Source organism: Cucumis sativus, chromosome 5 (genome assembly GCF_000004075.3).
Source record: "Cucumis sativus cultivar 9930 chromosome 5, Cucumber_9930_V3, whole genome shotgun sequence".
Classification (NCBI taxonomy): Eukaryota; Viridiplantae; Streptophyta; class Magnoliopsida; order Cucurbitales; family Cucurbitaceae; genus Cucumis; species Cucumis sativus.
In genome coordinates, this window is record NC_026659.2 from 19,896,461 (window position 1) to 19,918,869 (window position 22,409).

The 22,409-nt window shown below is 33.3% G+C and overlaps 3 protein-coding genes across 3 annotated transcripts; 2 read left to right on the forward strand and 1 right to left on the reverse strand.

Annotated features, from left to right (window-relative positions):
* The first annotated feature begins 4,743 nt into the window (after positions 1-4,743).
* On the forward strand, positions 4,744-8,539 carry LOC101222717 (cytochrome b-c1 complex subunit Rieske-4, mitochondrial). Its single transcript, XM_004143714.3, has 2 exons — positions 4,744-5,071; positions 7,626-8,539. Exons 1-2 carry the CDS (start codon positions 4,891-4,893, stop codon positions 8,267-8,269), a joined length of 825 nt encoding a protein of 274 aa, XP_004143762.1. The 5' UTR covers positions 4,744-4,890; the 3' UTR covers positions 8,270-8,539.
* Positions 8,540-13,756: 5,217 nt separating this feature from the next.
* Positions 13,757-17,393, forward strand: LOC101222955 (cytochrome b-c1 complex subunit Rieske-4, mitochondrial). Its single transcript, XM_004143715.3, has 2 exons — positions 13,757-14,112; positions 16,544-17,393. Exons 1-2 carry the CDS (start codon positions 13,932-13,934, stop codon positions 17,185-17,187), a joined length of 825 nt encoding a protein of 274 aa, XP_004143763.1. The 5' UTR covers positions 13,757-13,931; the 3' UTR covers positions 17,188-17,393.
* A 75-nt stretch (positions 17,394-17,468) lies between these two features.
* On the reverse strand, positions 17,469-20,308 carry LOC101223187 (protein COFACTOR ASSEMBLY OF COMPLEX C SUBUNIT B CCB1, chloroplastic). The gene is made up of 4 exons (XM_004143716.3): positions 19,891-20,308; positions 19,672-19,796; positions 19,405-19,557; positions 17,469-17,829 (listed from the first exon to the last, which is right to left on the reverse strand). Exons 1-4 carry the CDS (start codon positions 20,191-20,193, stop codon positions 17,643-17,645), a joined length of 768 nt encoding a protein of 255 aa, XP_004143764.1. The 5' UTR covers positions 20,194-20,308; the 3' UTR covers positions 17,469-17,642.
* Between the last annotated feature and the right edge of the window lie 2,101 nt (positions 20,309-22,409).

Genomic DNA, 22,409 nt, shown 5'->3' on the forward strand with positions numbered 1-22,409 from the left:
TACTTCCTACAACGTCAATCAAATTAGGTCGATCTGACGCATTCGTCACAGATTATTACTATCTATGTGATGTCGGATATCCCAATGCAGAGGGATTTCAAGCTCCCTATAGAGGACAAAGATACCACTTGCAAGAGTGGCGAGGAGTGGGAAATGCCCCTGCCACCGCGAAAGAGTACTTCAACATGAAACATTCTACCGCTAGGAATGTTATTGAACGAGCGTTCGAGTTGTTGAAGGGTCGATGAGCAATCCTTCGAGGGAAATCGTACTATCCCGTGCAAATTCAATGTCGAACAATTCTAGCGTGTTGCCTACTACACAATCTCATCAACCGCGAGATGACGAATGTCGATTTCGTTGACGAAGGAGACTCCACGTACGCCACGATTGAAGGTGATGACATTCAGTTCGTGGAGAACTCAAACGAATGGACGCAGTGGAGGGATGATTTGGCCCCATAGATGTTCAAAGAATGGCAGTTGCATAACGAATAGGCTTTCGTGTTAATTTTGTATTCTTGTACTTGTATTTAGTTACTATTGGGTGTGTCTTCCTGTACGCTTAAATGTATGCATGCAGTATCAAAAACGAATTTGACAATTTTGCCTTCTTGTGTATTTTAATAATTATTCCTTCCTGTTTATTAAAGATACTTAAACAAATGCATGGTTGTATGGTTGTTAGTATGGCAAGTTCATCACGTGCTCCTAAGCATGTATGGACGAAGGAGGAGGAGGCAACCCTCGTCGAGTGTATGGTCGAGTTAGTGTCCGCTGGTGGATGGAAGTCAGCCAATGGCACATTCAGACCTGGGTATCTGGCACAACTTCTGCGAATGATGGCTGCGAAGTTGCCGGGATGCAATGTACATGCGACCACAGTGATCGACTGCCGCATAAAGACGTTGAAGCGCTCATACCAGGCAATCGCAGAAATGCGAGGCCCGTCATGCAGTGGGTTTGGTTGGAATGACGATGCGAAACGTATAATTGTACACTGATGTAATTTTTACTTCAATATGAAACAAGTCTAATATTTGATTTTTCTTTCCTATGCAGACTCATCCTGCAGCGAAGGGGCTGCTAAATAAGCCTTTCCCATATTACAACGAGTTGGCGTATGTATTCGGGAAAGATCATACAACGGGCGCCCATGCAAAGACCTTTGCCGATGTCGGATCCAACGTTCCTCCTGGGTCTGAGGAATTTCCTCCAGTGGATCTCAATGATATAGAAATTCCTTCCATGTCCAGCCATAAGTTTAACATGTCACAAGACGACATCGCACGACCAAGTTGAGGAACCGATAGTAGGACGACTTCAAGTGGCTCGAAGCGTAGGTGGGGAGGGCAGACTTCGAAAACAGCTGATGTGATTAAGGATGCCATGGCTCTTCGAATTGACTAGCTGAGACTCATTGCAGAGTGGCCGCGGTTGGCACTGGAGGATGAAAGTAGGGTTCGTAGAGAGGTGGTTCGCGCATTGCGTGCCATACTTGAGCTCAATAGGTTGGACAAGGCTCAATGTAATCGAATACTAATGAACAATTTAACGGACATGAAGGGTTTCCTCGAAGTGTCAATGAGATATATATAAATAATTAAAAAAATTGTCTAACTATATAACAATGAGAGAGACCAAGAATGTGACCGACCTGCACATATTAAAAAAATTGTCCAACTATATAACAATGAGAGAGACCAAGAATGTGACCAGCCTGCACCTTTAGTTACTTCGTTTCAAACAATAGAGTTAACGGTATAAGTATGACTATATTTGTTTGAGTTCCTTTAAAACTAAACATAACAACAAGACTCAAAATAGAGGATGAAACATTTCGGTAAGAATAATAAAGTATTTGCATTGAATCATAACAACAATCATTCTTATAAAAAAAAATTAAATATTTGTGTTCGTTTAGTTCCTTTGTTTCACAACATCCGAATAAATTTGAATTTCAAATACCATAATAACACGAGTACACATTCCTAGGTTATCTTAAATTTCTACTAAAGTAGAACATAAAACTTTAATTGTTTTATGTTATCAGATTGATACAAGGAGGAGGAGAATGAATATAATATTTGTAGTTTAGCAACTTTGTGTGATCTCAAAGGCTTTACTTATGTGTTGTTTGAGTTGTGTGTCATTGTTAGACTTCAGAACAGATTCAATATAATTACATTAGCTTTTCAAATTTGTACAAATTTTCATTTGGAAAAAAAAAATCTTGATATGTAAAACATGTCAAAAATTAACTCAATTGTCAATTTTTAAGCGCCAATAAAAGTTTTCATTTAACGGGTAATAAGTGTTAAGGTTAAATATTCTATATGAATAATACACATCAAGAATAAACAAATTTGACACATAAAACATGTCATCTGATTTTATATATTACTTGACATTTATAAAGTGTAGGGCCAAAAAGAATAAATTAATTAAGAATTTTGAATTTAATTATCTTGATTTCATTTTAGTTATCTAAAATTATTGGGTGTTATTTTGGATATGTGATTTATAATTGATATTTTCGTGGAATTAGAATTAATTTAGAATTGATGCTTAAATTTTGGGTCATAATTTCAAAGAAAATCATGGGCATATATACTACAGACGATGAGTGGAAGTCTGCTTTCAAATAAATCAGTTCTTCAAGTGCACCTAATGTTCCTATCATGATTTACTGATGTTTATGGAGCATAATAGTATTTCTTAGTTGAAGCTTGTTTGGCATTGTTGTACAGACAACTATGCAAGACATCAAAACAAAGTGTTCGTGAAATTGTTGACCATTGATACTTTTATAAATATAGGCTTGAAAACAATTTCTAATGGTGGCTTCGTAGATTAGAAGTGTCAACGAACATCAACTAGTTGGAAAACCCTATTGTTCACGGTAAGTTGTTTGAACTTAATTTAGATTAACCAATATTTTTTGTACGAATAATTATAGTTAATTATAAATCTAAATATTGATTGAATGGAGAGATTAATTTTGTGTGACTAGGTTAGTTACACTTGTCGTGTGTCAGTATATGTACATGTTTGACCTTCTTCAACATGACCATATATGTGAATGTCGTGCATGAATATTGTGTTTCATATTATTTGTTTTGATATAATATGTTATGTTTCAAATTATTTAGGAGTCATACAAAAATGTTACGAATGGTTTGCCCAATTTCTGTAACAACAGTCAAGACATACGATAAACAATTAGTTGTCTCATATGTTTTCACATTGGTGAGTGACATAATCCTAATAGAATCATCAAGACAATTTGGTCTCAGACAAAATGTTCCACCAAATTGTAATATTGAGCCATTGTTATATGATATTGACTTGAGAACTACGAATTGGTCGGAAAAAGTTGCACATTTGGTGATATGATGGCTAAATCGCAGAAGACTTATTGTTATGGGGCTTACAATTGTTCAATTTGATATGGATGTAACTCGGAAATAGATCAATTGGTATAAAAATATTACGAGGCTCTACATTTTAGATCGGAAGGTGATCCAGTACATATTTATATATTGAATTTTTAATATGAATTTATTTTGAATATTTTATAATTTATTTAAATATTTCACAGAGATCAAATAATAGTAGACTTCGTGATATACCCATTGTATCAAGTGCAAGAGGCTGAGTTTAATGGAGTTGACCATTACATGGAATAAAGTGTCTCATGTGACACAAACACAAAATGACCATTACATGGAATAAAGTGTCCCATTATACGATTTATTATGATTGAAGGGTTGGTCAATTGTCACACTTCAAATAAGATATTACAATTTAGAGGTTGGTTCATCATCGTCAAACTTTGAAACAAAATATAACGATTTAGGAATCGACCAATCATCTTCATACATGCATCGACACAATGCGGTTGTAGAGAGCATAACGAATATTTATACAATGAAGCGCCTACAGAGGTATGTAAACAACAAGAGGAACAAAAACAATCATAGAATTAAGATGGACTAAAGCATTAGAATTTAGAGTCGATGATAACAACCAACTCGAAATCAACGACATCCAAGTCGTGCAACACGTAGTTTTTCTTTTAATTTTTAAATTAATAAGAACTATTAAATTGTTGTAATAATACAAACATTCTAATTTGTGTTTAATTATTTTTCAAGTATAACAAATTACTAAAAAAATGAGTAAATGTCTAAGAAATTAATTCAGTATAAATAAGATGAATTACAATTGCAAATTTTCAACTACAAAATCAATATTTCACCTAAATTGATAATCAATATTTTACTAATTAAAAAACATATTATACATAAAAAATAAAATTAGAAAAAAATTTATATAAATGACTTACCAATTAATTTAAGTTAGAAATTTAAAATAAATATAATATTAATTTTTAAAAAGTAAATTACAATATGAATTAGGAAAAAAAATACAACACTTAGTCCATTAAATTTTAAAAAAGAAAAATAAGGTGAACGAGTTTTTCACTTAAAAACATTATATTATAAAATATAGCGATATATTATAAATGTAGATATAACTCTTATTCAAATTAATTTCTTATTATTTAGTTTGTTATTGTTATTATTTATTTTATAACACATTATATTTTGTTAAATAGTTTCCAAAGTATAATGTCATTAATTAGTTTTATCAATTTTTCCTTTTTTCAACCTAAACTTTAGTAATAAAAGATTTTTTAAGAAGGAAAAAAAATTGAAGAAAAAGAAGAAAAGGAAAGGAAAGGAAAGGAAAGGTGAAAAACAACTTAACGATGGCCGAAGAAGCAAAAACAAAAATTGAGGTCAAATAGACGAGTCTTGTACCCTATGCGTTTCTTCTTCTGAGTTCTCGTTATCCCTCCCAAACTCAAACCTGAAGCCTTACGAAGATGTTGAGGGTTGCTGCTCGAAGGCTCTCGTCACTCTCTTCTTCGCATTTCAGGCCTACAATTGCTTCTTCTTTGCCCCTTTCTCACAACATCATTGATTCCACTGATTCCAATGATTTCAGATCCGCTGGATTCTTCCACACTTTTCCCATCCGACCTCACTTTGATCGCAACTCTAGAGGTTATCTTCTTACTTCTTTATTTCTTAATTCCTGCTCCTTCTTCATTAGTTTCCTTTTTTTAGGGTTTGTTTTTTCTAGCGACGCGATGCGATTCCTTTTTCGCTCTTTTAGAGCGCAAAATCATATCTGGATTGCACTTGCTATTGCCGCGTTATAGGTTTTCATCTTTGTTGTTCTACTGTTCGATCTCTATTTTATTATTTTGATTCATGTTTTTTGTATATTGGTTTCTCGTTTTGTAAATAATTTCAATTTGTGAACAAGTTGTTTTCTGGTACTTTTGTGGCGTTTTAACGATATCAATCTTCACCGAACAATCGCTTCTTCTTCTTCTCCTTTCGTTTCTAAATCTTCCACTGTGAAATGTTTCTTCATCCCAAAAAAAACTTCTACCATTTCAGCTCATACTTTTAACTTTATTTTGATCTTTTATGTTATATCTACTTCAAACTACGTGATATCATTCATATGCTATATTGCCGAGAATTATTCTGTTAGTACAGAAGTTTTTGTGTGAATTGGTCGGTGGGATTATATGTTACTTTAATTCCATATTTTATGTGCTTAGAAAATTTTGAATTGGTTCTGGTGAAAGCCCACCAATATCAATATGAGGTATTTCGATTAGCAGATTTATTTTAGTTTTTCTTTTATTTGGCTGTTCGTTGGGTATAATTTATTGTTGTTGAAAGAGTGTTGTTAGATGTTTAAGCCATTGTCTTCCCTGTGTAGAGTGTTTATGTTATTATCGGGAAGAATTTTGATCAATTTTCTGAATTTGAATACACTATCAATAAAGTTTGCTAACAGTATTTTACCGTTTTGTTGCAAGAAATAATGTAGTACGAGTATAAGAATAGACGAACTAGGCTATAATTGCAAACTAACTTCTTATATACCACAAGGAAGTGACTGGAATTGCTATAATTACAAAATAACTTCTTATGTACCATAAAGAAGAAGTGATTGGAGAATTCCAGACACTGGGTAGACTTTTGAGAAAGATGCCTTCGGTAATGGGTCCTTTTTGTTGTCTCCTTTGTGGGAAGGCGGAGAAAAACCTAGATCACCTTCTGGGAGTGTTAGTATGCTAGTTATGTGAGAAATTTCTATTTTAGGACTTTGATTTTGTGTTAGCTCACCAGAGGGATATTTGTATTGTGATTGGAGAGTTCCTTCATCCACCTTTCAAAGAGAAAGGCTGTTTTTGTGGTTTGTGGGTGTGTTCGTTTTGCTGTGGGATCTTCGGGGGAAGAGGAAAAACGTGTTTAGAGTTGTAGATTGGGTCGCTATTGAGGTTTGATCCTTGGTGAGGTTCCATGTTACTCGTTGGGTTTCAGTTTTGAAGAATTTTTATAATTGTTCTCTAGGCAAGATCTTACTTAGTTGTGGGGTTGGAGTTTTTCCTGTGGGTTTTGGTTTTTTTTATGCACTTGTATTCTCTAGTTTTTTTTCTCAATGAAAGCAGGTGTTTCTATAAAAAAGGAATATCTTTTTACAATATGGTATTGTAGTGTTTCAATTAGATGGTGACATATTTCACTTCTAATTAAAAACTTTGTACACTCTGTTGTTCAACTTGTTTTTTTATTCATTCCTTCCTTCAATTTAAAGAAGGTTCATTCATTGTACAGTCGCACAGAAAATACAGATCCCTATTTCTATCGTTTTACATTCATTTGAAATACTGACCCTGGACACCCCAAAGAAGATGTATTTGTATATTGTTACAAAAGAACCGAAAAGTGTAGGAGTTATCTTTAAAGACCTGGTTTCTCCTTCCAGGTTCCACCCATTTGTCTCTAAAAAAAATTAATCCTCCCCCTACTTTTAGTTTTAGTCTTGAAGTTAATTTGAAGAAAAACACGCTAGTTCTTGCAACGTCGAAACAAGGTCTGCCTTTCATTTTGATGGATGGAAAGTCCTCCCTAAAGGCTCACACCCGTGAATATTAAAGACAATCCTGCTCCATTGGCCCTGAAGTTAAATCTATTCGAACTCAGTTGAAAATTCTTAAGATTTGTTCTAGAAATTTGGGATAACAAGAACAATTACACAACCTGGCTTGAACAGGGTCTGTTCTACAGGTTGTACATCTGTATCTTTGAGTTCTAAGGATAACAAAAACAATTACAGAATACTTTTGTTATCTTGAGAATTTGTCTTCTATGCCTCTTTGATGATTGGTTTGTATTCTTCTGCAAAATTGACTGGCCATTGTGGCTGAAGTTTTTATTTCTGGATGCTTTATACAAATTAGTTGTGTATGCACAACTAATTTCTGGATATTTTATACATGTATTACTGCTCTAGAAGTTGTCAAAACTTTAATCCTGCATATAGGTTATAGCGACAAAATCGTTCATCACTAAATTTTGTACCAATAAGCAGGCAACATAAATTTAAGGAAGAGTGCATTCTGGCTAAGGTGATTGATCTGGGTGATTGCGTTCAGTTATATTTGTAACTCAGTCCTTTTATTATGACTATTGAGTGATTTTTCCTTTCTCCTATGGTGAAGTTTTATGATTTTATACAAATATCTCTTTGCAGGTTTCGCGTCTGATGCATTGACTTCAACAAAGGAAAACAACTTAGTTCCAGATGTTCCTGCTACTATAGCAGCCGTTAAGAACCCTACTTCAAAGATAGTCTATGACGAATACAATCATGAGCGATTTCCACCGGGTGACCCCAGCAAGCGTGCGTTTGCTTACTTCGTCTTGTCAGGTGGTCGGTTTGTCTATGCTTCTTTGATCCGTCTCCTTGTTCTCAAGTTTGTTCTTAGCATGTCTGCCAGTAAGGACGTTCTAGCCCTTGCCTCGCTTGAGGTCGACCTCTCTAGCATTGAGCCTGGTGCTACTGTGACGGTTAAGTGGCGTGGAAAACCAGTATTCATCAGAAGACGAACGGAGGAGGATATTAAGTTAGCCAACAGCGTCGATATTGGAACTCTTCGTGACCCTCAACAGGATGGGGAGAGAGTTAAAGATCCAGAATGGCTTGTTGTGGTTGGCGTCTGCACGCATCTTGGTTGCATTCCCTTGCCCAATGCTGGTGATTTTGGTGGGTGGTTCTGTCCGTGCCATGGTTCCCACTACGATGTGTCCGGTAGGATCCGTAAAGGACCAGCACCCTACAATTTGGAGGTACCTACTTACACCTTTTTGGAAGATAACAAGCTTTTGATTGGTTAAGATGAGAAGAAGAAATGAAGCTCTTTTTTCAGGGTTTGTGTAGTAGTGATTTTGAAACCTTCATCAAATGATAATGTCGAAGATTTATTGCAGACATAATTTTATTATTTTATTTCTTTGAGTTCATCTTTTTCTTTATGCAATGAGAATACTGTAACACTCCCGTATCTTGGTGCATTAATGTATCTGAATAAGTTGCTTCACAATGGGTGGTTGCCCCATTAAGTGATTGGAGACCATCTTTTTTATTATGGATGCTAAATTGCTTTATTTACTTTTTGCTTTTTATAATTGGTAGCAATTTATAGGTACATTTGAGCATCTTGATAAAAACATATATGGGGTATACATGTCACATATGAATTGCCAATGCTCTGTAGATGTGTTTGAGTAATGCCAAAGCTCTTTTGAAAATAAAATGAAGGTTAGAATTTTAATGTCAAGAAATTCAGAATCTTTTTGTATCCAATGGAAATAAAGATAGCATTGGAAATACCAAGAGATACACTGGAAATAGCAACGATACTAAAAGTTAGTAGTCCAGTGTGTGATAATAGTCCAATCTTGTCTTTTCTCAAATTCATTATTTGTCATTTTTAAGTTCTGTGGGAATATTGTAATTTTGGAATTTTATGGTTTAAAAGAGAGTATCTATGAGAATATATATATAAATATACAATTTGTCTTGAACAAAAAGTAAGAGTATTAGTGCAAATGCGAATGTTGGAAGTTCAATATAACATTTATTAATAGTATGGATGTTTTTAAATGTTTTTTTTAATGATTTAAAGGTATTTATTTTTTAAACTTTTGAAAGGTTATGAACATGTTTTAAAGAAAATAGTAATTGTTTTCATCCTCCCAAATGAATAGCAAGGAGTATTTTCAGACTCTTTATAAAGATGGTATATTTGAAACTTTAAAAGTAAGGTATTTCTTTTTTTGCACAAATGATATAATTTAGGGTATTCAAAGAATAAGTAGATGACATTGATCGTAGTTTGTTGTCGATAGTTTTTGTCTGAAGAGTCGTTCTAGAGATAGTTTTTTTTTTTTTTCATTAAATAACATTATTTTTATTTCTAAAAATTTATAGAATTAATTAGGGACTAAATTAAACTTAGAGGACTTAATCATAGAATTTGAAATTTAGGATTAAAGTGACATATTCTCCAAATCACATAAAAAAGTAATTTGATAAGATCATAATTGAACAAACATATAGCATCGACTCAAGAGGAACTTTTAGGCGTAATGGCCCTTTAATAGGCTCTTTGTCAGCCCACTCTTTTGGTCTGACCTCCAAACTTGAGTACAAGTGTGATGGGAAGCCAACTACATTTTAATGGTTAAGTTAGTGTATAGTTTAATTGAATACATATAGTAAAATTAGAGTTTTTGATCGTTTGGAATTTTCTTATTTTTCTATCTCTTTTGGGTTGTCGAATAAAACTATTTATGATGTTCTTCCTCTGACTTATAGTTATGTGTAGCATTGACGATATAAAAAATGGTGGCAGTCCTTGAGCTTGCCGAGTGATAGGGTCGAGCTCGGTTAAGTTATTTCCAGTTTTTTAGCTTTTTTTTGGCGTTCGAAATCTAAGGGTCTGAATTTTCCTTTTGTTACACGTTGTTTTCATGTCCCATCCCAATTTTCCTTGGCTTGCGTCTTGCATGGGAAATTCCTCAATCGATATTATAAATATCATATTATTTAACTTTAAAAACGAAAAAAAAAGTATGAAATTTGGAGTAGTGTTTATTTAGTTAATGAAGTTTCGTACTTGGAATTATAGTTGTCGAAGTTTGGAAAATTTCTTAATGGTTACTAAAGTCGTCATTAGTTGACTAACGAAATAATGACATGGCTAATTGAATTATGATTATATGGCAACAATTTTAATATGCTAAGCCCGTTGTTTTCTTCAAGAGTCAAGTAAAGACTTATTGATGTTAAGAACTATTTATATTTTTTTCCTCGAACTTTGAGGATTATAAAATGTTTACTTCGAAATCTAGAGACCAAATACACACATTTAGGCCACATTTATCAATCCGTAATAAAACGTACGGTGTAATCGTAATAAGATTCCATTGATAAATCGATTGTAATAGAACTCAATCACAAACATAATCAAATTGTATTTGATCACTTTTACCTAAATATTTTCCAAATAAAATATGTCTTCTTACCTTTATTGTTTAGTGTCAATCAACAACGATAACTATACAACTATAATTGTGACATTTTCATGATTCTCTAGTTGTAATAGTAACATTAACGGTAATGAAAGTGATATCTCCAAATAAGTTTCAACCGCATTTGAATTGAGCACCATTTGTTGCTTTGCAATTTGATTACAAATTTGGAAGTAGACACCATATCTCATTACGTTTATAGAACACTGATAAACAACAAACGAAATCAAATAGTCCACATTTTCATATTACATTTAATTGTGATAAACATATCCTTAACAATAAAAAAAATTTATACTTCGAATCAACTATTCAATAGCATTAAAATAAAAAAAATTTAGGAAAGGAAGAAAAAACATAACGATGATAGAAGAAACGTTCAATTGGAAAATTATCAAAAATAGGATTATTTTTAGAGATATAAAGAATTTTGGGATGAGTTTTTTTTTTTTTTTAAAAAAGATTTTTTAGGACAAATAAGCAAATGAAAAGTCTATATTGTCCTTAAGTTAAAAAAAACCCATAAAAAAACTTCATTCAATTTTTCTCCTTCTTTCTCACTTTTGTGAAGTCTCTTCGAATATCCACACATTCATTTGTGAGTTTGGACCTTAAGGAGTATCCATGTTTTGGAGAGAGAGAAAATAGGCAAAACTTACTTTGTTGATATCTCCACACGTCGTCTATCTGATCTTTTTTGTTTAAAACGGTCGGATTTAATTACTAGCAATTTTTTTTTATTGTTTCGTCATAAATTCATTACCATTGCAAGGCTCCCTCATCCGCTATATATAATATGTGCCTTCCCTTCTCATTTTATTATACATCAAAAACACTCATTCTGTTTTTCTTCTTTTTGAGTTTGTTGAGCAACTAAGCATCTAGTGAGTGTTGGTATACCAGTTGGTTCCAGTGTAGTTTCTACCAATGAATTAGAGATTGTTTTATCATGAAGACGACGAGACACTGCACATCTGTTTGCACATCCAAGTAGAGTTGCGAAACGTCTTAAAGAGAGTGAGATCCACGACTCAGACATTTTGTTAATGTGTTTCTGTTTTGTGGGTTTTCCTACTACGATGCTTAGCTCTACCGAAGTACAACAATAAAAATTGAAGGTAACCTCATTTGGTAGTGCATGAACCATCGGATGAAGTTGGCCACTTCAACACCAACAACAATGGTTTTGACGACTTGGATGCAACTATTTTATTTCTTTATTTTTGCTTTATTTTAGATTTTCATATCCAATTTTTTAAATCTAAAATTATTTTAACAGAATCATGTAACAATCTAAAAAAAGAATATCCATCTTCCACGTGAATAACCTAAAACAAATATATAATTGATTTGGAGTTGAGTATTTCAAATTTGGACAATGCAAGATATTTGTGAGATGTGTACGAGATGAGTTGGGTCGCGAGATTAAAAAAAATAGCTAAAAATAACTCCATCAAACATGTTGTAAGATCACCTTAAGTCATCTAAAACAAGTATATAATGGATTTGGAATTGGGTATTTCAAATTTGAACATTGTATAAGATGTCGACTAGACTAAAAAAATAGCTAAAATTGAAATCAAAGAGGTTGTAAAATCACCCTACATTACCTAAAACAAGTATATAATTGATGTGGAGTTGAGTATTTCAATTTTGGATGTTGTAAGATATTTGTGAGATGTGTGAAATTAAAAATATTAGCTAAAAAAACTCCATTGAACATGTAAAATCATCACAAATGACCTAAAACAAGTATATAATTGATTTGAAGTTGGATATTTCAAATTTGGACACCGTGAGGTATTTGCTAGGTGTGCATAAGATGTTTGGGAGATACAAGAGCAGTGGCTAAAACTTCCTAAAACATATGGAAGCACCATAAATCACACCAAAGTACACAATTAATTTAAGATTAAACATTTGAAGTTTGGAAGCTGGGTGATGTTTGCGAGATTAAAAAAAGTAACAAAATACTTGCTAAAATATGTGTAAAACGACCCTAAATCACTCAAAACAATTATAAAATTGATTTTGAATTGTACATTTAAGGTTTAAATGTTTCATCAAGAGGAGAACAAAAATGACTTAACTCAACCCAACATCAAAGATTAAGGGGCGTTCGAGGGACAATGTGGGTTATTATAATACGTAGTTATTATCTTGTAAGAGTCTATGAGTTATTATAGTCCGTGTTTTTGGCGTGTAGACTATCATAGTTTTGATTAATTAAGTTGTTCATTTAATAAATTTAACTACAATATTCATATATGACTATTAACAAGTTTAACAAATAGATAAAATAATTTTTCATGGAAAAAAGGGCGAGAAAGTATATTTTAAAAAGTATTATTATAATTAAACTAAAAGTGTATTTGGAATGACTTACAAAAAGGTTTTTCATTTTATTTTTATTTAAACACTTTTGATAAAAACTTCTTAAAATAAAAACACATTTTAAAAATATATGTATATACAAGTTTCTGTTGTTTGTTATATATACTAAAAATGTTTTTCTTAAAAATTTTTAAGATTGATAAGTGGTGACGGTTGCTGAAGTTGGTTGTCGAAAGTTCACCGATATAGTCATTAGAGGTGGTGGTCGAAGATTGGCCGCTAACAATCACTGGTGAATTGCCTAAACCCTAAAAATGTTTTATTAGAAAACTTTAGTTTGATTGGTGGCAACGATCGCCAAAATTGGTTGTCAGAAGTTCGTCGGTGGAGTCACCAAAGGTGATGGTCAAAGACTGGCCAACGATCATTGAAGATTAGCCTAAAACCTAAAAAATTTTAATAAATGTTTTTACCAAAATTTTTCAAGGTATGATCGGTGGCAATCAGAAATTGGTTGGCAACAATCGCCAGAGTTGGTTGTCGAAAGTTTGCTAGTAGAGTAATCGGAGTGATGATCACTAGGTGGTGTCCAAAAGTTGGTTGATGAACTTTTTAACTCTTGAAACAAATTCCTCTAGGGTTAAAGAATAGTAATGAGATATGAGTTATTTTAGATCATAAACGTCAATTAAAACTAAACATTTCCCTAAAGAATAGGTGGACTAATAGCTCACTTTACTCCTAGCCTCGAACAATTGTGAACATGACTAATAAAGAGCTTGTTCAAGAGTGGATAAAAATTATGGTTGAGAAGTTAATAGAGTAAATAATTTGTGAATTTTGTATATATATTTTAAAAAAAATTAAATTCAAAAGAGAAAAAAATAAAAATAAAGAAGAATTGAAGGGAAGGGCATTTTGGAATATTAACACCCAAAATTGTACTAAAACTTAATCTCTAGTTTTTGAATACGGACGACCTAAAACCCTCAAAATTCAACTATTTTTTTTCCTTTTGGTAATTTCCTAAACAAGTTGTGAGGTTATAGATACGAGTCTTGCGCCCTATGCGTCTCTTCTTCTGAGTTTTCGTTGTCCCTCCAAAATCCAAACCTGAAGCTTGGCGAAGATGTTGAGGATTGCAGCTCGAAGGCTCTCGTCACTCTCTTCTTCGCATTTCAGGCCCACCATTGCTTCTTCTTTCCCCGCTTCTCACAACATCATTGATTCCACTGATTCCAATGATTTCAGATCCGCTGGATTCTTCAACACTTTTCCCATCCGATCTCAATTTGATCGCCACTCTAGAGGTTTTCTTCTTACCTCTTTATTTCTTCATTCATTGCCTTTTCTTTTAGGGTTTTTTTTTTTTTTTTTTTCTGGCGATGCGATGCGATTCCTTTTTCCCTCTTTTAGCCCGCCAAATCAGTATCTGGATTGCACTTGCTGTTGCCGCGTTATTGATATTCGTAATTGTTGATCTACTGTTCGATCTCTTTTGGTTATTATGATTCATGGTTTTTGTATATTGGTTTCTCGTTTTGTAAATAATTTCAATTTGTGAACAGGTTGTTTTCTGGTACTTTTGGGGCATTTTAACGATATCAATCTTCACCCAAACAATCGCTTCTTCTTCTTATTCTTTCGTTTCTAAATCTTCCACTGTGAAATGTTTCTTCTTTTTTTTTAAAAAATAAAATCTACTATTTCAGCTCATACTTTTAACATTATTTTGATCTTTCATGATATATCTACTTGAAACTACGTGATAGCATTCATATGCTATAGTACAGAAGTTTTTGTGTGAATTGGTCAGTGGGATCATATCTTACTTTAATTCCATATTTTATGTGCTTAGAAAATTTTGAATTGGTTCTGGTGAAAGCTCACCAGTATCAATATGAGGTATTTCGAATAGCAGATTTATTATAGTTCTTTTTTTTGGGCTGTTCGTTAGGTATAATTTATTGTTGTTGTTATCCACAATGTCTAAGCCATTCTCTTCCCCGTGTAGAGTGTTCATGTTATTATCAGGAAGAATTTTGATCAATTTCCTGAATTTGAATATACTATCAATAAAATTTGCTAACAGTATTTTACCTTTTTGTTGTACGAAATAATGTAGTATGAGCATAAGAATAAACGAACTAGACTATAATTACAAAATAACTTCTTCTTATGCACCATAAACAAAAAATGATTGGAGAATTCCAGACAATGGATAGACTTTTGAGAAAGATGCCTTCGATAATGGGTCCTTTCTGTTGTGTCCTTTGTCAGAAGGTGGAGGAAAACCTAGATCACTTTCTGGGAGTGTTAGTATGCGAGTTATGTGTGAAATTGCTTGTTTAGGAGTTTGATTTTGTGTTAGCTCACCAGAGGGATATTTGTATGGTGATTGGAGAGTTCCTCCTTCATCCACTTTTCAAAGAGAAAGGCTGTCTTCTGTGGTTTGTGGGTGTGTTCGGTTTTTTGTGGGATCTTTGGGGGAAGAGGAAAAACAAAGTGTTTAGAGTTGTAGATTGGGTCGCTAGTCAGGTTTTGTCCTTGATGTGGTTCCATGTTTCTTGTTGGGCTTCACTTTTGAAGAATTTTTATAATTTTTCTCTAGGAATGAACTTACTTAGTTGTGGGGTTGTAGTTTTTCCTGTGGGTTTGGGTTTTTCGTATGCACTTGTATTCTCTCATTTTTTTTCTCTCAATGAAAGCAGGTGTTTCTATAATAAAAGGGATTTCTGTTTACAACATAGGATTGTAGAGTGTTTCAATTAGATGGTGACATATTTCTCTTCTAATTAAAAACTTTGTACAATCTGTTGTTCAACTCGTTCTTTTTATTTATTCTTTCCTTCTATTGAAAAAAGGTTCGTTCATTGTACAGTCGCACAGAAAATACAGAACCCTATTTATATCGTTTTACATTCGTTTGAAATACTGACCTTGGACACCCCAAAGAAGATGTATTTGTACATTGGTACAAAAGAATCGAAAAGTGTAGGAGTTATCTTCATAGACCTGGTTTCTTTCCTTCCAGGTTCCACTCATTTGTCTCCAAAAAAATTAATCCTGCCTCTACTTTTAGTTTTAGTTTTGAAGTTAATTTGAAGAAAAACACACTAGTTCTTGCAATGTCAAAACAATGTAGATACACATTTTGGTGGATGGAAAGTCCTCCCGTTCACACCCATGAATGTTAAAGATAGTCCTGTTCCATGGGCCCTGAAGTTAAATCTATTCAAACTCGTGTTGAAAGTTCTTAAGATTTGCTCTAGAAATTAGGGAATAACAGGAACAATTATAGAATACTTTCGTTATCTTGAGAATTTGTCTTCTATGCCTCTGTGATGGTTGGTTTGTAATACTCTTTTACAAAATTGACTGGCCGTTGTAACTGAACTTTTTGTTTCTGGATATTTTATATGCACAACTAATTTATAAATATTCCTCTGTATATGCACATGGCTTGTTATGAAGTTTTACTCCCTGCCTTTTTATGAAAGTCGAGGATAGAAATATTGGTTACGAATCTATTGGCATATTGGAAATGGTTTAGAGGCATGCTTTTCTGGTCGAGCATTCTATAATTTGGTTTTATATCTAATACTAATTATTATAAATAACAATAGTAATCAAAGGCAATTATATGGTTATTGTTTGGAATCTGTCTTTGACAGTTATTGTTTAGAGGTTGTGCATGAGCTTCTCAATTTATAATTTGTGCAATGGAAATGGCTCTGCTAGGTTTTGCTTCTGATGCATTGGCCTCAACCAAGGATGATGGCTTAATTCTGGATATCCCTGCAACTGTAGCTGCCGTTAAGAACCCTTCTTCAAAGATAGTTTATGACGATTACAATCATGAGCGATTTCCTCCAGGTGACCCCAGCAAGCGTGCATTTGCTTATTTTGTATTATCAGGTGGTCGGTTTGTCTACGCTTCTTTGATTCGTCTCCTTGTTCTCAAGTTTGTCCTCAGCATGTCAGCCAGTAAGGATGTTCTTGCTCTGGCCTCACTTGAGGTTGACCTTTCAAGCATCGAACCTGGTTCTACGGTGACAGTTAAGTGGCGTGGAAAGCCAGTATTCATCAGGCGGCGAACTGAGGACGATATTAAGTTAGCAAATAGTGTGGATATTGGATCTCTTCGTGACCCACAGCAGGATGAAGAGAGAGTTAAAGATCCAGAATGGCTTGTTGTAGTTGGAGTCTGCACACATCTTGGCTGCATTCCCTTGCCAAATGCTGGTGACTACGGAGGGTGGTTTTGTCCATGCCATGGTTCTCATTACGATGTCTCTGGCAGAATCCGTAAAGGGCCAGCACCCTACAATTTGGAGGTACCTACCTACAGCTTTTTGGAAGGGAACAAGCTTTTGATCGGTTAAGAAACCAATCTCTACTTTTTGAGGTAATACCGAGGTTCAAGTCCTTCAATTCTCAATTCTTATTTAAAGCAGATAAAAGTTGGAAGACATATTTTGTTTCTTCTTTACTCCTTTGAGATTTTAGAAAAAAAGCTTTATGCAGTGAGAAAACACTGTAACTGTAACATTTGCTTGGTTCATGAATGAATCTGAATAATTTTTCTGAATGAGTGGAAGTTATTAGATTAGAAGATACCACCCTCCTAGGAGTGGACAAAACAAAAAAAAAAAAATTGAGAACATGTTCAAATTTTGATGTATTTGTATGATTCATATGTTGAAAATTGTTGTACTTTCCAGAATCTGGACTGTGATTTTGAGTTTTTGGAACAAGAATATACGGACTCATGAAGATGCCTTCAACTATGGTAAAGCAGGAAAGAAAAAAAAGGGAAAAGAAAAAGAGAAACTAATAATTATTGTTCAAAAATACCTTTGACATAAACCATGCCTTTCTCACTCAACTTAAGCTCCTTTCTCATTTGGTCTATCTGTTGGTCATCTCCTTGAACAACAATCTCTCCCAACCTTCCATCTTCTCCAACTATCATTTTAACTTTGATTTCTTCCTTTCTTGATGCTTTTACCCAGTAATATGCTCCACTGCAGTTTTTAAAGAGTTTGGGGTTAGCTTTTTTTATGGTATTCTCTTGTTAATCATCTCAATCTTCAATTTTATTTTCGAAACTAAACCTTTTTTTAATGGTTGTTACTATTTGGTTCTCTTGGGCGTTCTTGTAATTGAAGCTTATTTATTCATATCTCTATATTGTTTCTTTTGTTTTTTTTTTTACTTTACACTTTTGGAATCCTTTTTTAATATTAAAAACAAAGAATCTGAAGTACTGTTAATGATATTATGAAGGTGTTGTTATAAAAAGATTAAAGTTAGTATCTTCTAAGGTTATAATCTAATGCTATTTTGTAAATAGAACTAAAAGTTAAATTAGAAGCGAATTTGCTCTTTATTTAAAAGTACCTATAACTTTCAATATAATCTTTGGTCTTTCAATATAAATTTCAAAACTAATTTTGAGATGGAATCAATTGGGACTTGAGAATAACCTAAAGTAAACAATGTGATTAGTCCCAATTTTTGTTCTGAAATTGCAGCATGATTTTCGTAAAATAGCTAAGGAATAATATTTGCATCTTTGAGAAAAGATATTGGAATAAACGGTTGTTGAGGTTATTATTAATTTAGTTTCCAAAAATAGCAAAATAAGCAGGATCGTTAATTTAGTTCTAAGAAAGATACATGAACAAATAGTAGCAAGTGAGAAACAAAATCAATTATTACGTCAGGAAGACTGGCCTAGAAATTTCTTTTTTAACTAAAGAGGCGTACATAAATTCTGAAATTTATGATTTTGTTTCTAGTTTTCTATAAATTTATACTGTTTTCTCCTGAAGTTTTTATTTTAAAAAGTTACTAAAACTCCTATTTAATTTTTTTAAAAAATAACACTATATAGATATTTTTCAAATTCCACCCGTATAAATAAATATATACGCTTAACTTTTAAGAATTAATATTATCAAACTATTTTAATCTTAGTGATAAGCACAATAAACTAAAAAACTGAGTTGACCAACAAAAACCGACCGAATCAAAGGTGGTGGGTTGGAAAAAAGAAGGGACTTCAAGTGTCTAAAAGCTTAAATGGATATAAACTTAGTCGATTTGTATTTCTTTATGGTTGGGTTGGTTTGAACATTTACTAAACCGACCATAGTCGGTTAAATACTTGTTTGTCAGGTAAACTGATTCTGACCATTACTCACACCTACTTAATCTTATAATTTTCATATACGATTATTTTTAAATATAGTAAAATAAGTAACTTATTTATCAGTATAACAAAATTTTGTATTATATTGATAGATGTTTATTTCGGTTGATTACAAAGTAAAATTTTGCTACATTTTAAATATTTTCAATCTTTTATTATTGAAAAATATTTCATCCGTTTAAGATTTGGTTGATGGTTAGGAAAATGATTGTAAAAGATAAAAGAAATCAAATTTGAAATTTAGTTATAAGAGTATCAAGTGAGGAATGCGTTTTGGAGTGGGTGATAACCAACTTCATCTATTGAGCTTAGTCCATCAAAATATGCGTTAATGGTGAAACTTGAAGAACGAAGAAGGAAAGAGAAAGTAGAGAGTGAGACTTACGCCAGGGGACTCAAGCTGCTCAGCCAAAACCAATTGTTGCCAAAATCTGGATATGTTATGGTCAGAACAAGTCCCACACTGGCCAAGCTAATGCACGTACAGAATGTCAATAATGCCGCTTGTCCTCGACTCGGAACCATCGTTCCTTCAAACCTTGACAATTTAACCATCAATCGCAACTAATTCAACTCAAAAAAGAAAAAAAAAAAGAAAGAAAAAAAAGAACAAGGAAAAGAATCACAAAATTTTTCCAATTCCCAATCTTACGTTATGGTTTCACCTCTATCAGTGACTTGAAAATTATTCCGAGTGAAGAACGACAAGATCTCTCCAGCAATCTGATTCGGCTCCTTCTTCGACCCATCTTCGCTAACGAACGTCTTCTTCACAACCTTATCGATTCGATTTTCAACGAATTACGCCTAACACAAACAGAGGAGAATAACAGAGCGATGGTGATTGGAATTGATGAATTTATAAACTAACCTTGGACTTGACGGATCGTTTGATAAGAGACCATAAGCCAGGGACGGAGATGACGAAGAGGCCGAGAGAAGTGTAGTAACTAGCCATGGAATAGCCGACAGACTCAGCGAGGAGGAAGGCGGAGTTGTTGTGGTCTTGGAGAGCGACGAGCGGCTCCGCACTGACTCTGACGGTAACCGATCTGTGAGGCTTGAAATGAGTGCGAGGTCGGGCGAAGCATGGGCGTGGAGATAGGTCTATGGCGGAGAAGGAGTTGGAAGGGAGAGGATAGAGATGAGATGATGGTAGAAGCTTGGCCGCCATTAATGTGGAACAGAGAAGAGAGAGAGAGATTTTGAGGAAGAAGAAGAAGAAGAAGAAAAGAGGCAGAGCCACAGCCACAGCCACAGCCACAGCCACAAGAAAGAAGAAAAAGATAAAAGCATTGATTTTGGTTTGCTTGTGGAGTGAAAAATCACTCTATACGGCATCTTGTGGTTGCCGTTTACTCCTAAATTGGCTCACTTGGATTGCACTTTCATGTTTGAGCCGACTTCTAATTTTTGTTTTTGCTTGGTTTCTGAATTCTAATTTACACTAATTTGTAATCATTTGCTTTTTTCAATTTTAGCTATACTACTTTTCAATTGGTAACAAACTTAACATTTCCATCACATTTGTTGTCAATTTTGATTATGTAACTATAAGAACTCTTAAGTAGTTTAGGGAACAAATTGAGTTCACATGTGATGTGACAATACATTTCTTTCAAAAACGAGGTGGAGTTTGTTGTTGAAAATATCAAGTTATTGGCTTTTTGGATGGTGGAGAGGTCTTCTTTTATCAAACCATTATTTAGCACAAGTCGTTGCTTAAATAGTTATGGTGGAGGCATTCTTCTTCCTACACCTTATTCTATATGGTTTGTTAAAATGATGTCAAATGATTTAGTTCTATTATTTTACTTTGTTTTTGTTTTTCTAAAAAAAACTCACAACAATTAGCGAAAATAAAAGCTACTTTTTATAATTAAGGTATTGTTTAGTAACTATTTGGTTCTTAGTTTTTGTATTTTAACATTAACCATATAACACATTATATTCTTCTATGTCTCTATGTTTCTTTACGTGTTATTTAATTTCTATCCATATTTTCAAAAACCAAACTAAAATGTAAAACTAAAAATTGAAAGAAATAGTAACCATTTTAAAAACTTGAAACGAAAGAAACACATAACTTTTAACAACTAAAAATAAAAAATAAAAATGTATAACGCTATAGACCCAAGATTTGGAATTTGGATTCAATATGTTAACCATAGTAACACATTCTTCAATGTTTCTATAAGTTATAGTTTTAAATTATTTTAAGTTTTTGTTAACTATACTTTCGTATTTTCAAGATCCATTAAAATAGTTTCAACGTACTATTCTAAATCAAAACACTGATAATTTTTAACATGCATTTCCAAAATGCTCAAAATTTACCTTGGAATTTAGATTTGGGTGATTTGAAATGAAGTTTTCTACTTTTGATGCACACAAAACGTGGAGATTTGAAATCAATTATGATTTGAAATCTTGTTTCTCTTTAAGAAAGAAAATTCCAAATACAATTTAACAGAAATTGTTGGGTATTTCTTGACATACCTTTGACCAATGATTTTGTTGTTTATTTAGGATAACAAAGTGTAGCAACCATTTGGGCTCATAACTGCTTAGGTTCAATGTTTGTAATGGTCAAACTAATGCTTGTCACAAGATATCACCATTTATCTAGGTGCTTTAGTATACGCCCATCTATTCAAATCTTAAATGTCTCACCTTTATGGCATGTTCATTTCTATAGAGCAACTTGTAAGCTTCTTAGTTCGACTTATGAGATCCTCAACTGTCCTCTATAACTCGAGCTAGGAGCTCCTAAGCTCTTCTATAAAGAGCGACCTTGCACTCCTCAACTCTCTTTTATAAAGAGACCTCTAAGCTCACCAGTTATAGCTCAACCTATGAGCTCCTCAACTTTTCTCTATAGGTCAACCTCTAGGCTCTCTCATGAGCTTATCTTTGAGTTCTCTCTAAGCCTTCTCTCAGCTCGCCTCGACAACTTGACCTATGAGCTCTCTCAGTCCGCCTCTAAGTTTTCTCTTAAACTCTCTCTTTTAGGATTTTGTGAACTAGCCTTCAACTCGATCGACTCATGAGCTGTCTCTTATGCTTCTCTGAGTTTACTCTCTAAGTTTTCTTCGGGCTTCTAAGAGGTTTTGACCTAATGGGCTCATTGAGCTCTCTCTAAGCTTGCTTAAGCTCTCCAAGCTCTTCTGTCTAAAATCCACACCCAACAAATACATCAACCAAAATTTTACCATGCTAGCAAGTCATTGGACTTCAATTTGTGTTTAAATACAAAAAGATATGTGTATATATATATAAATTGAAGATATAGAATCTTACTAAACATAAAATCATCAGTCACAAGTCTATTGATTTCTTAAAAAATGTTGAAAATGTCTAAGAACTATATGAAAAAATCTATTATACACT

What these genes read in the sequence shown, in the direction of transcription:
- LOC101222717 (XM_004143714.3), top strand. Translation starts at nt 4,891, where the DNA reads ATGTTGAGGGTTGCTGCTCGAAGGCTCTCGTCACTCTCTTCTTCGCAT. An exon ending in CTTTGATCGCAACTCTAGAG is followed by an intron (nt 5,072 to 7,625) that starts GTTATCTTCTTA and finishes ATCTCTTTGCAG; the next exon opens with GTTTCGCGTCTGATGCATTG.
- LOC101223187 (XM_004143716.3), bottom strand. Translation starts at nt 20,193, where the DNA reads ATGGCGGCCAAGCTTCTACCATCATCTCATCTCTATCCTCTCCCTTCC. An exon ending in AACGATCCGTCAAGTCCAAG is followed by an intron (nt 19,797 to 19,890) that starts GTTAGTTTATAA and finishes CGAATCGATAAG; the next exon opens with GTTGTGAAGAAGACGTTCGT. An exon ending in AGCAGCTTGAGTCCCCTGGC is followed by an intron (nt 17,830 to 19,404) that starts GTAAGTCTCACT and finishes TAAAAACTGCAG; the next exon opens with TGGAGCATATTACTGGGTAA.
- LOC101222955 (XM_004143715.3), top strand. Translation starts at nt 13,932, where the DNA reads ATGTTGAGGATTGCAGCTCGAAGGCTCTCGTCACTCTCTTCTTCGCAT. An exon ending in ATTTGATCGCCACTCTAGAG is followed by an intron (nt 14,113 to 16,543) that starts GTTTTCTTCTTA and finishes TGGCTCTGCTAG; the next exon opens with GTTTTGCTTCTGATGCATTG.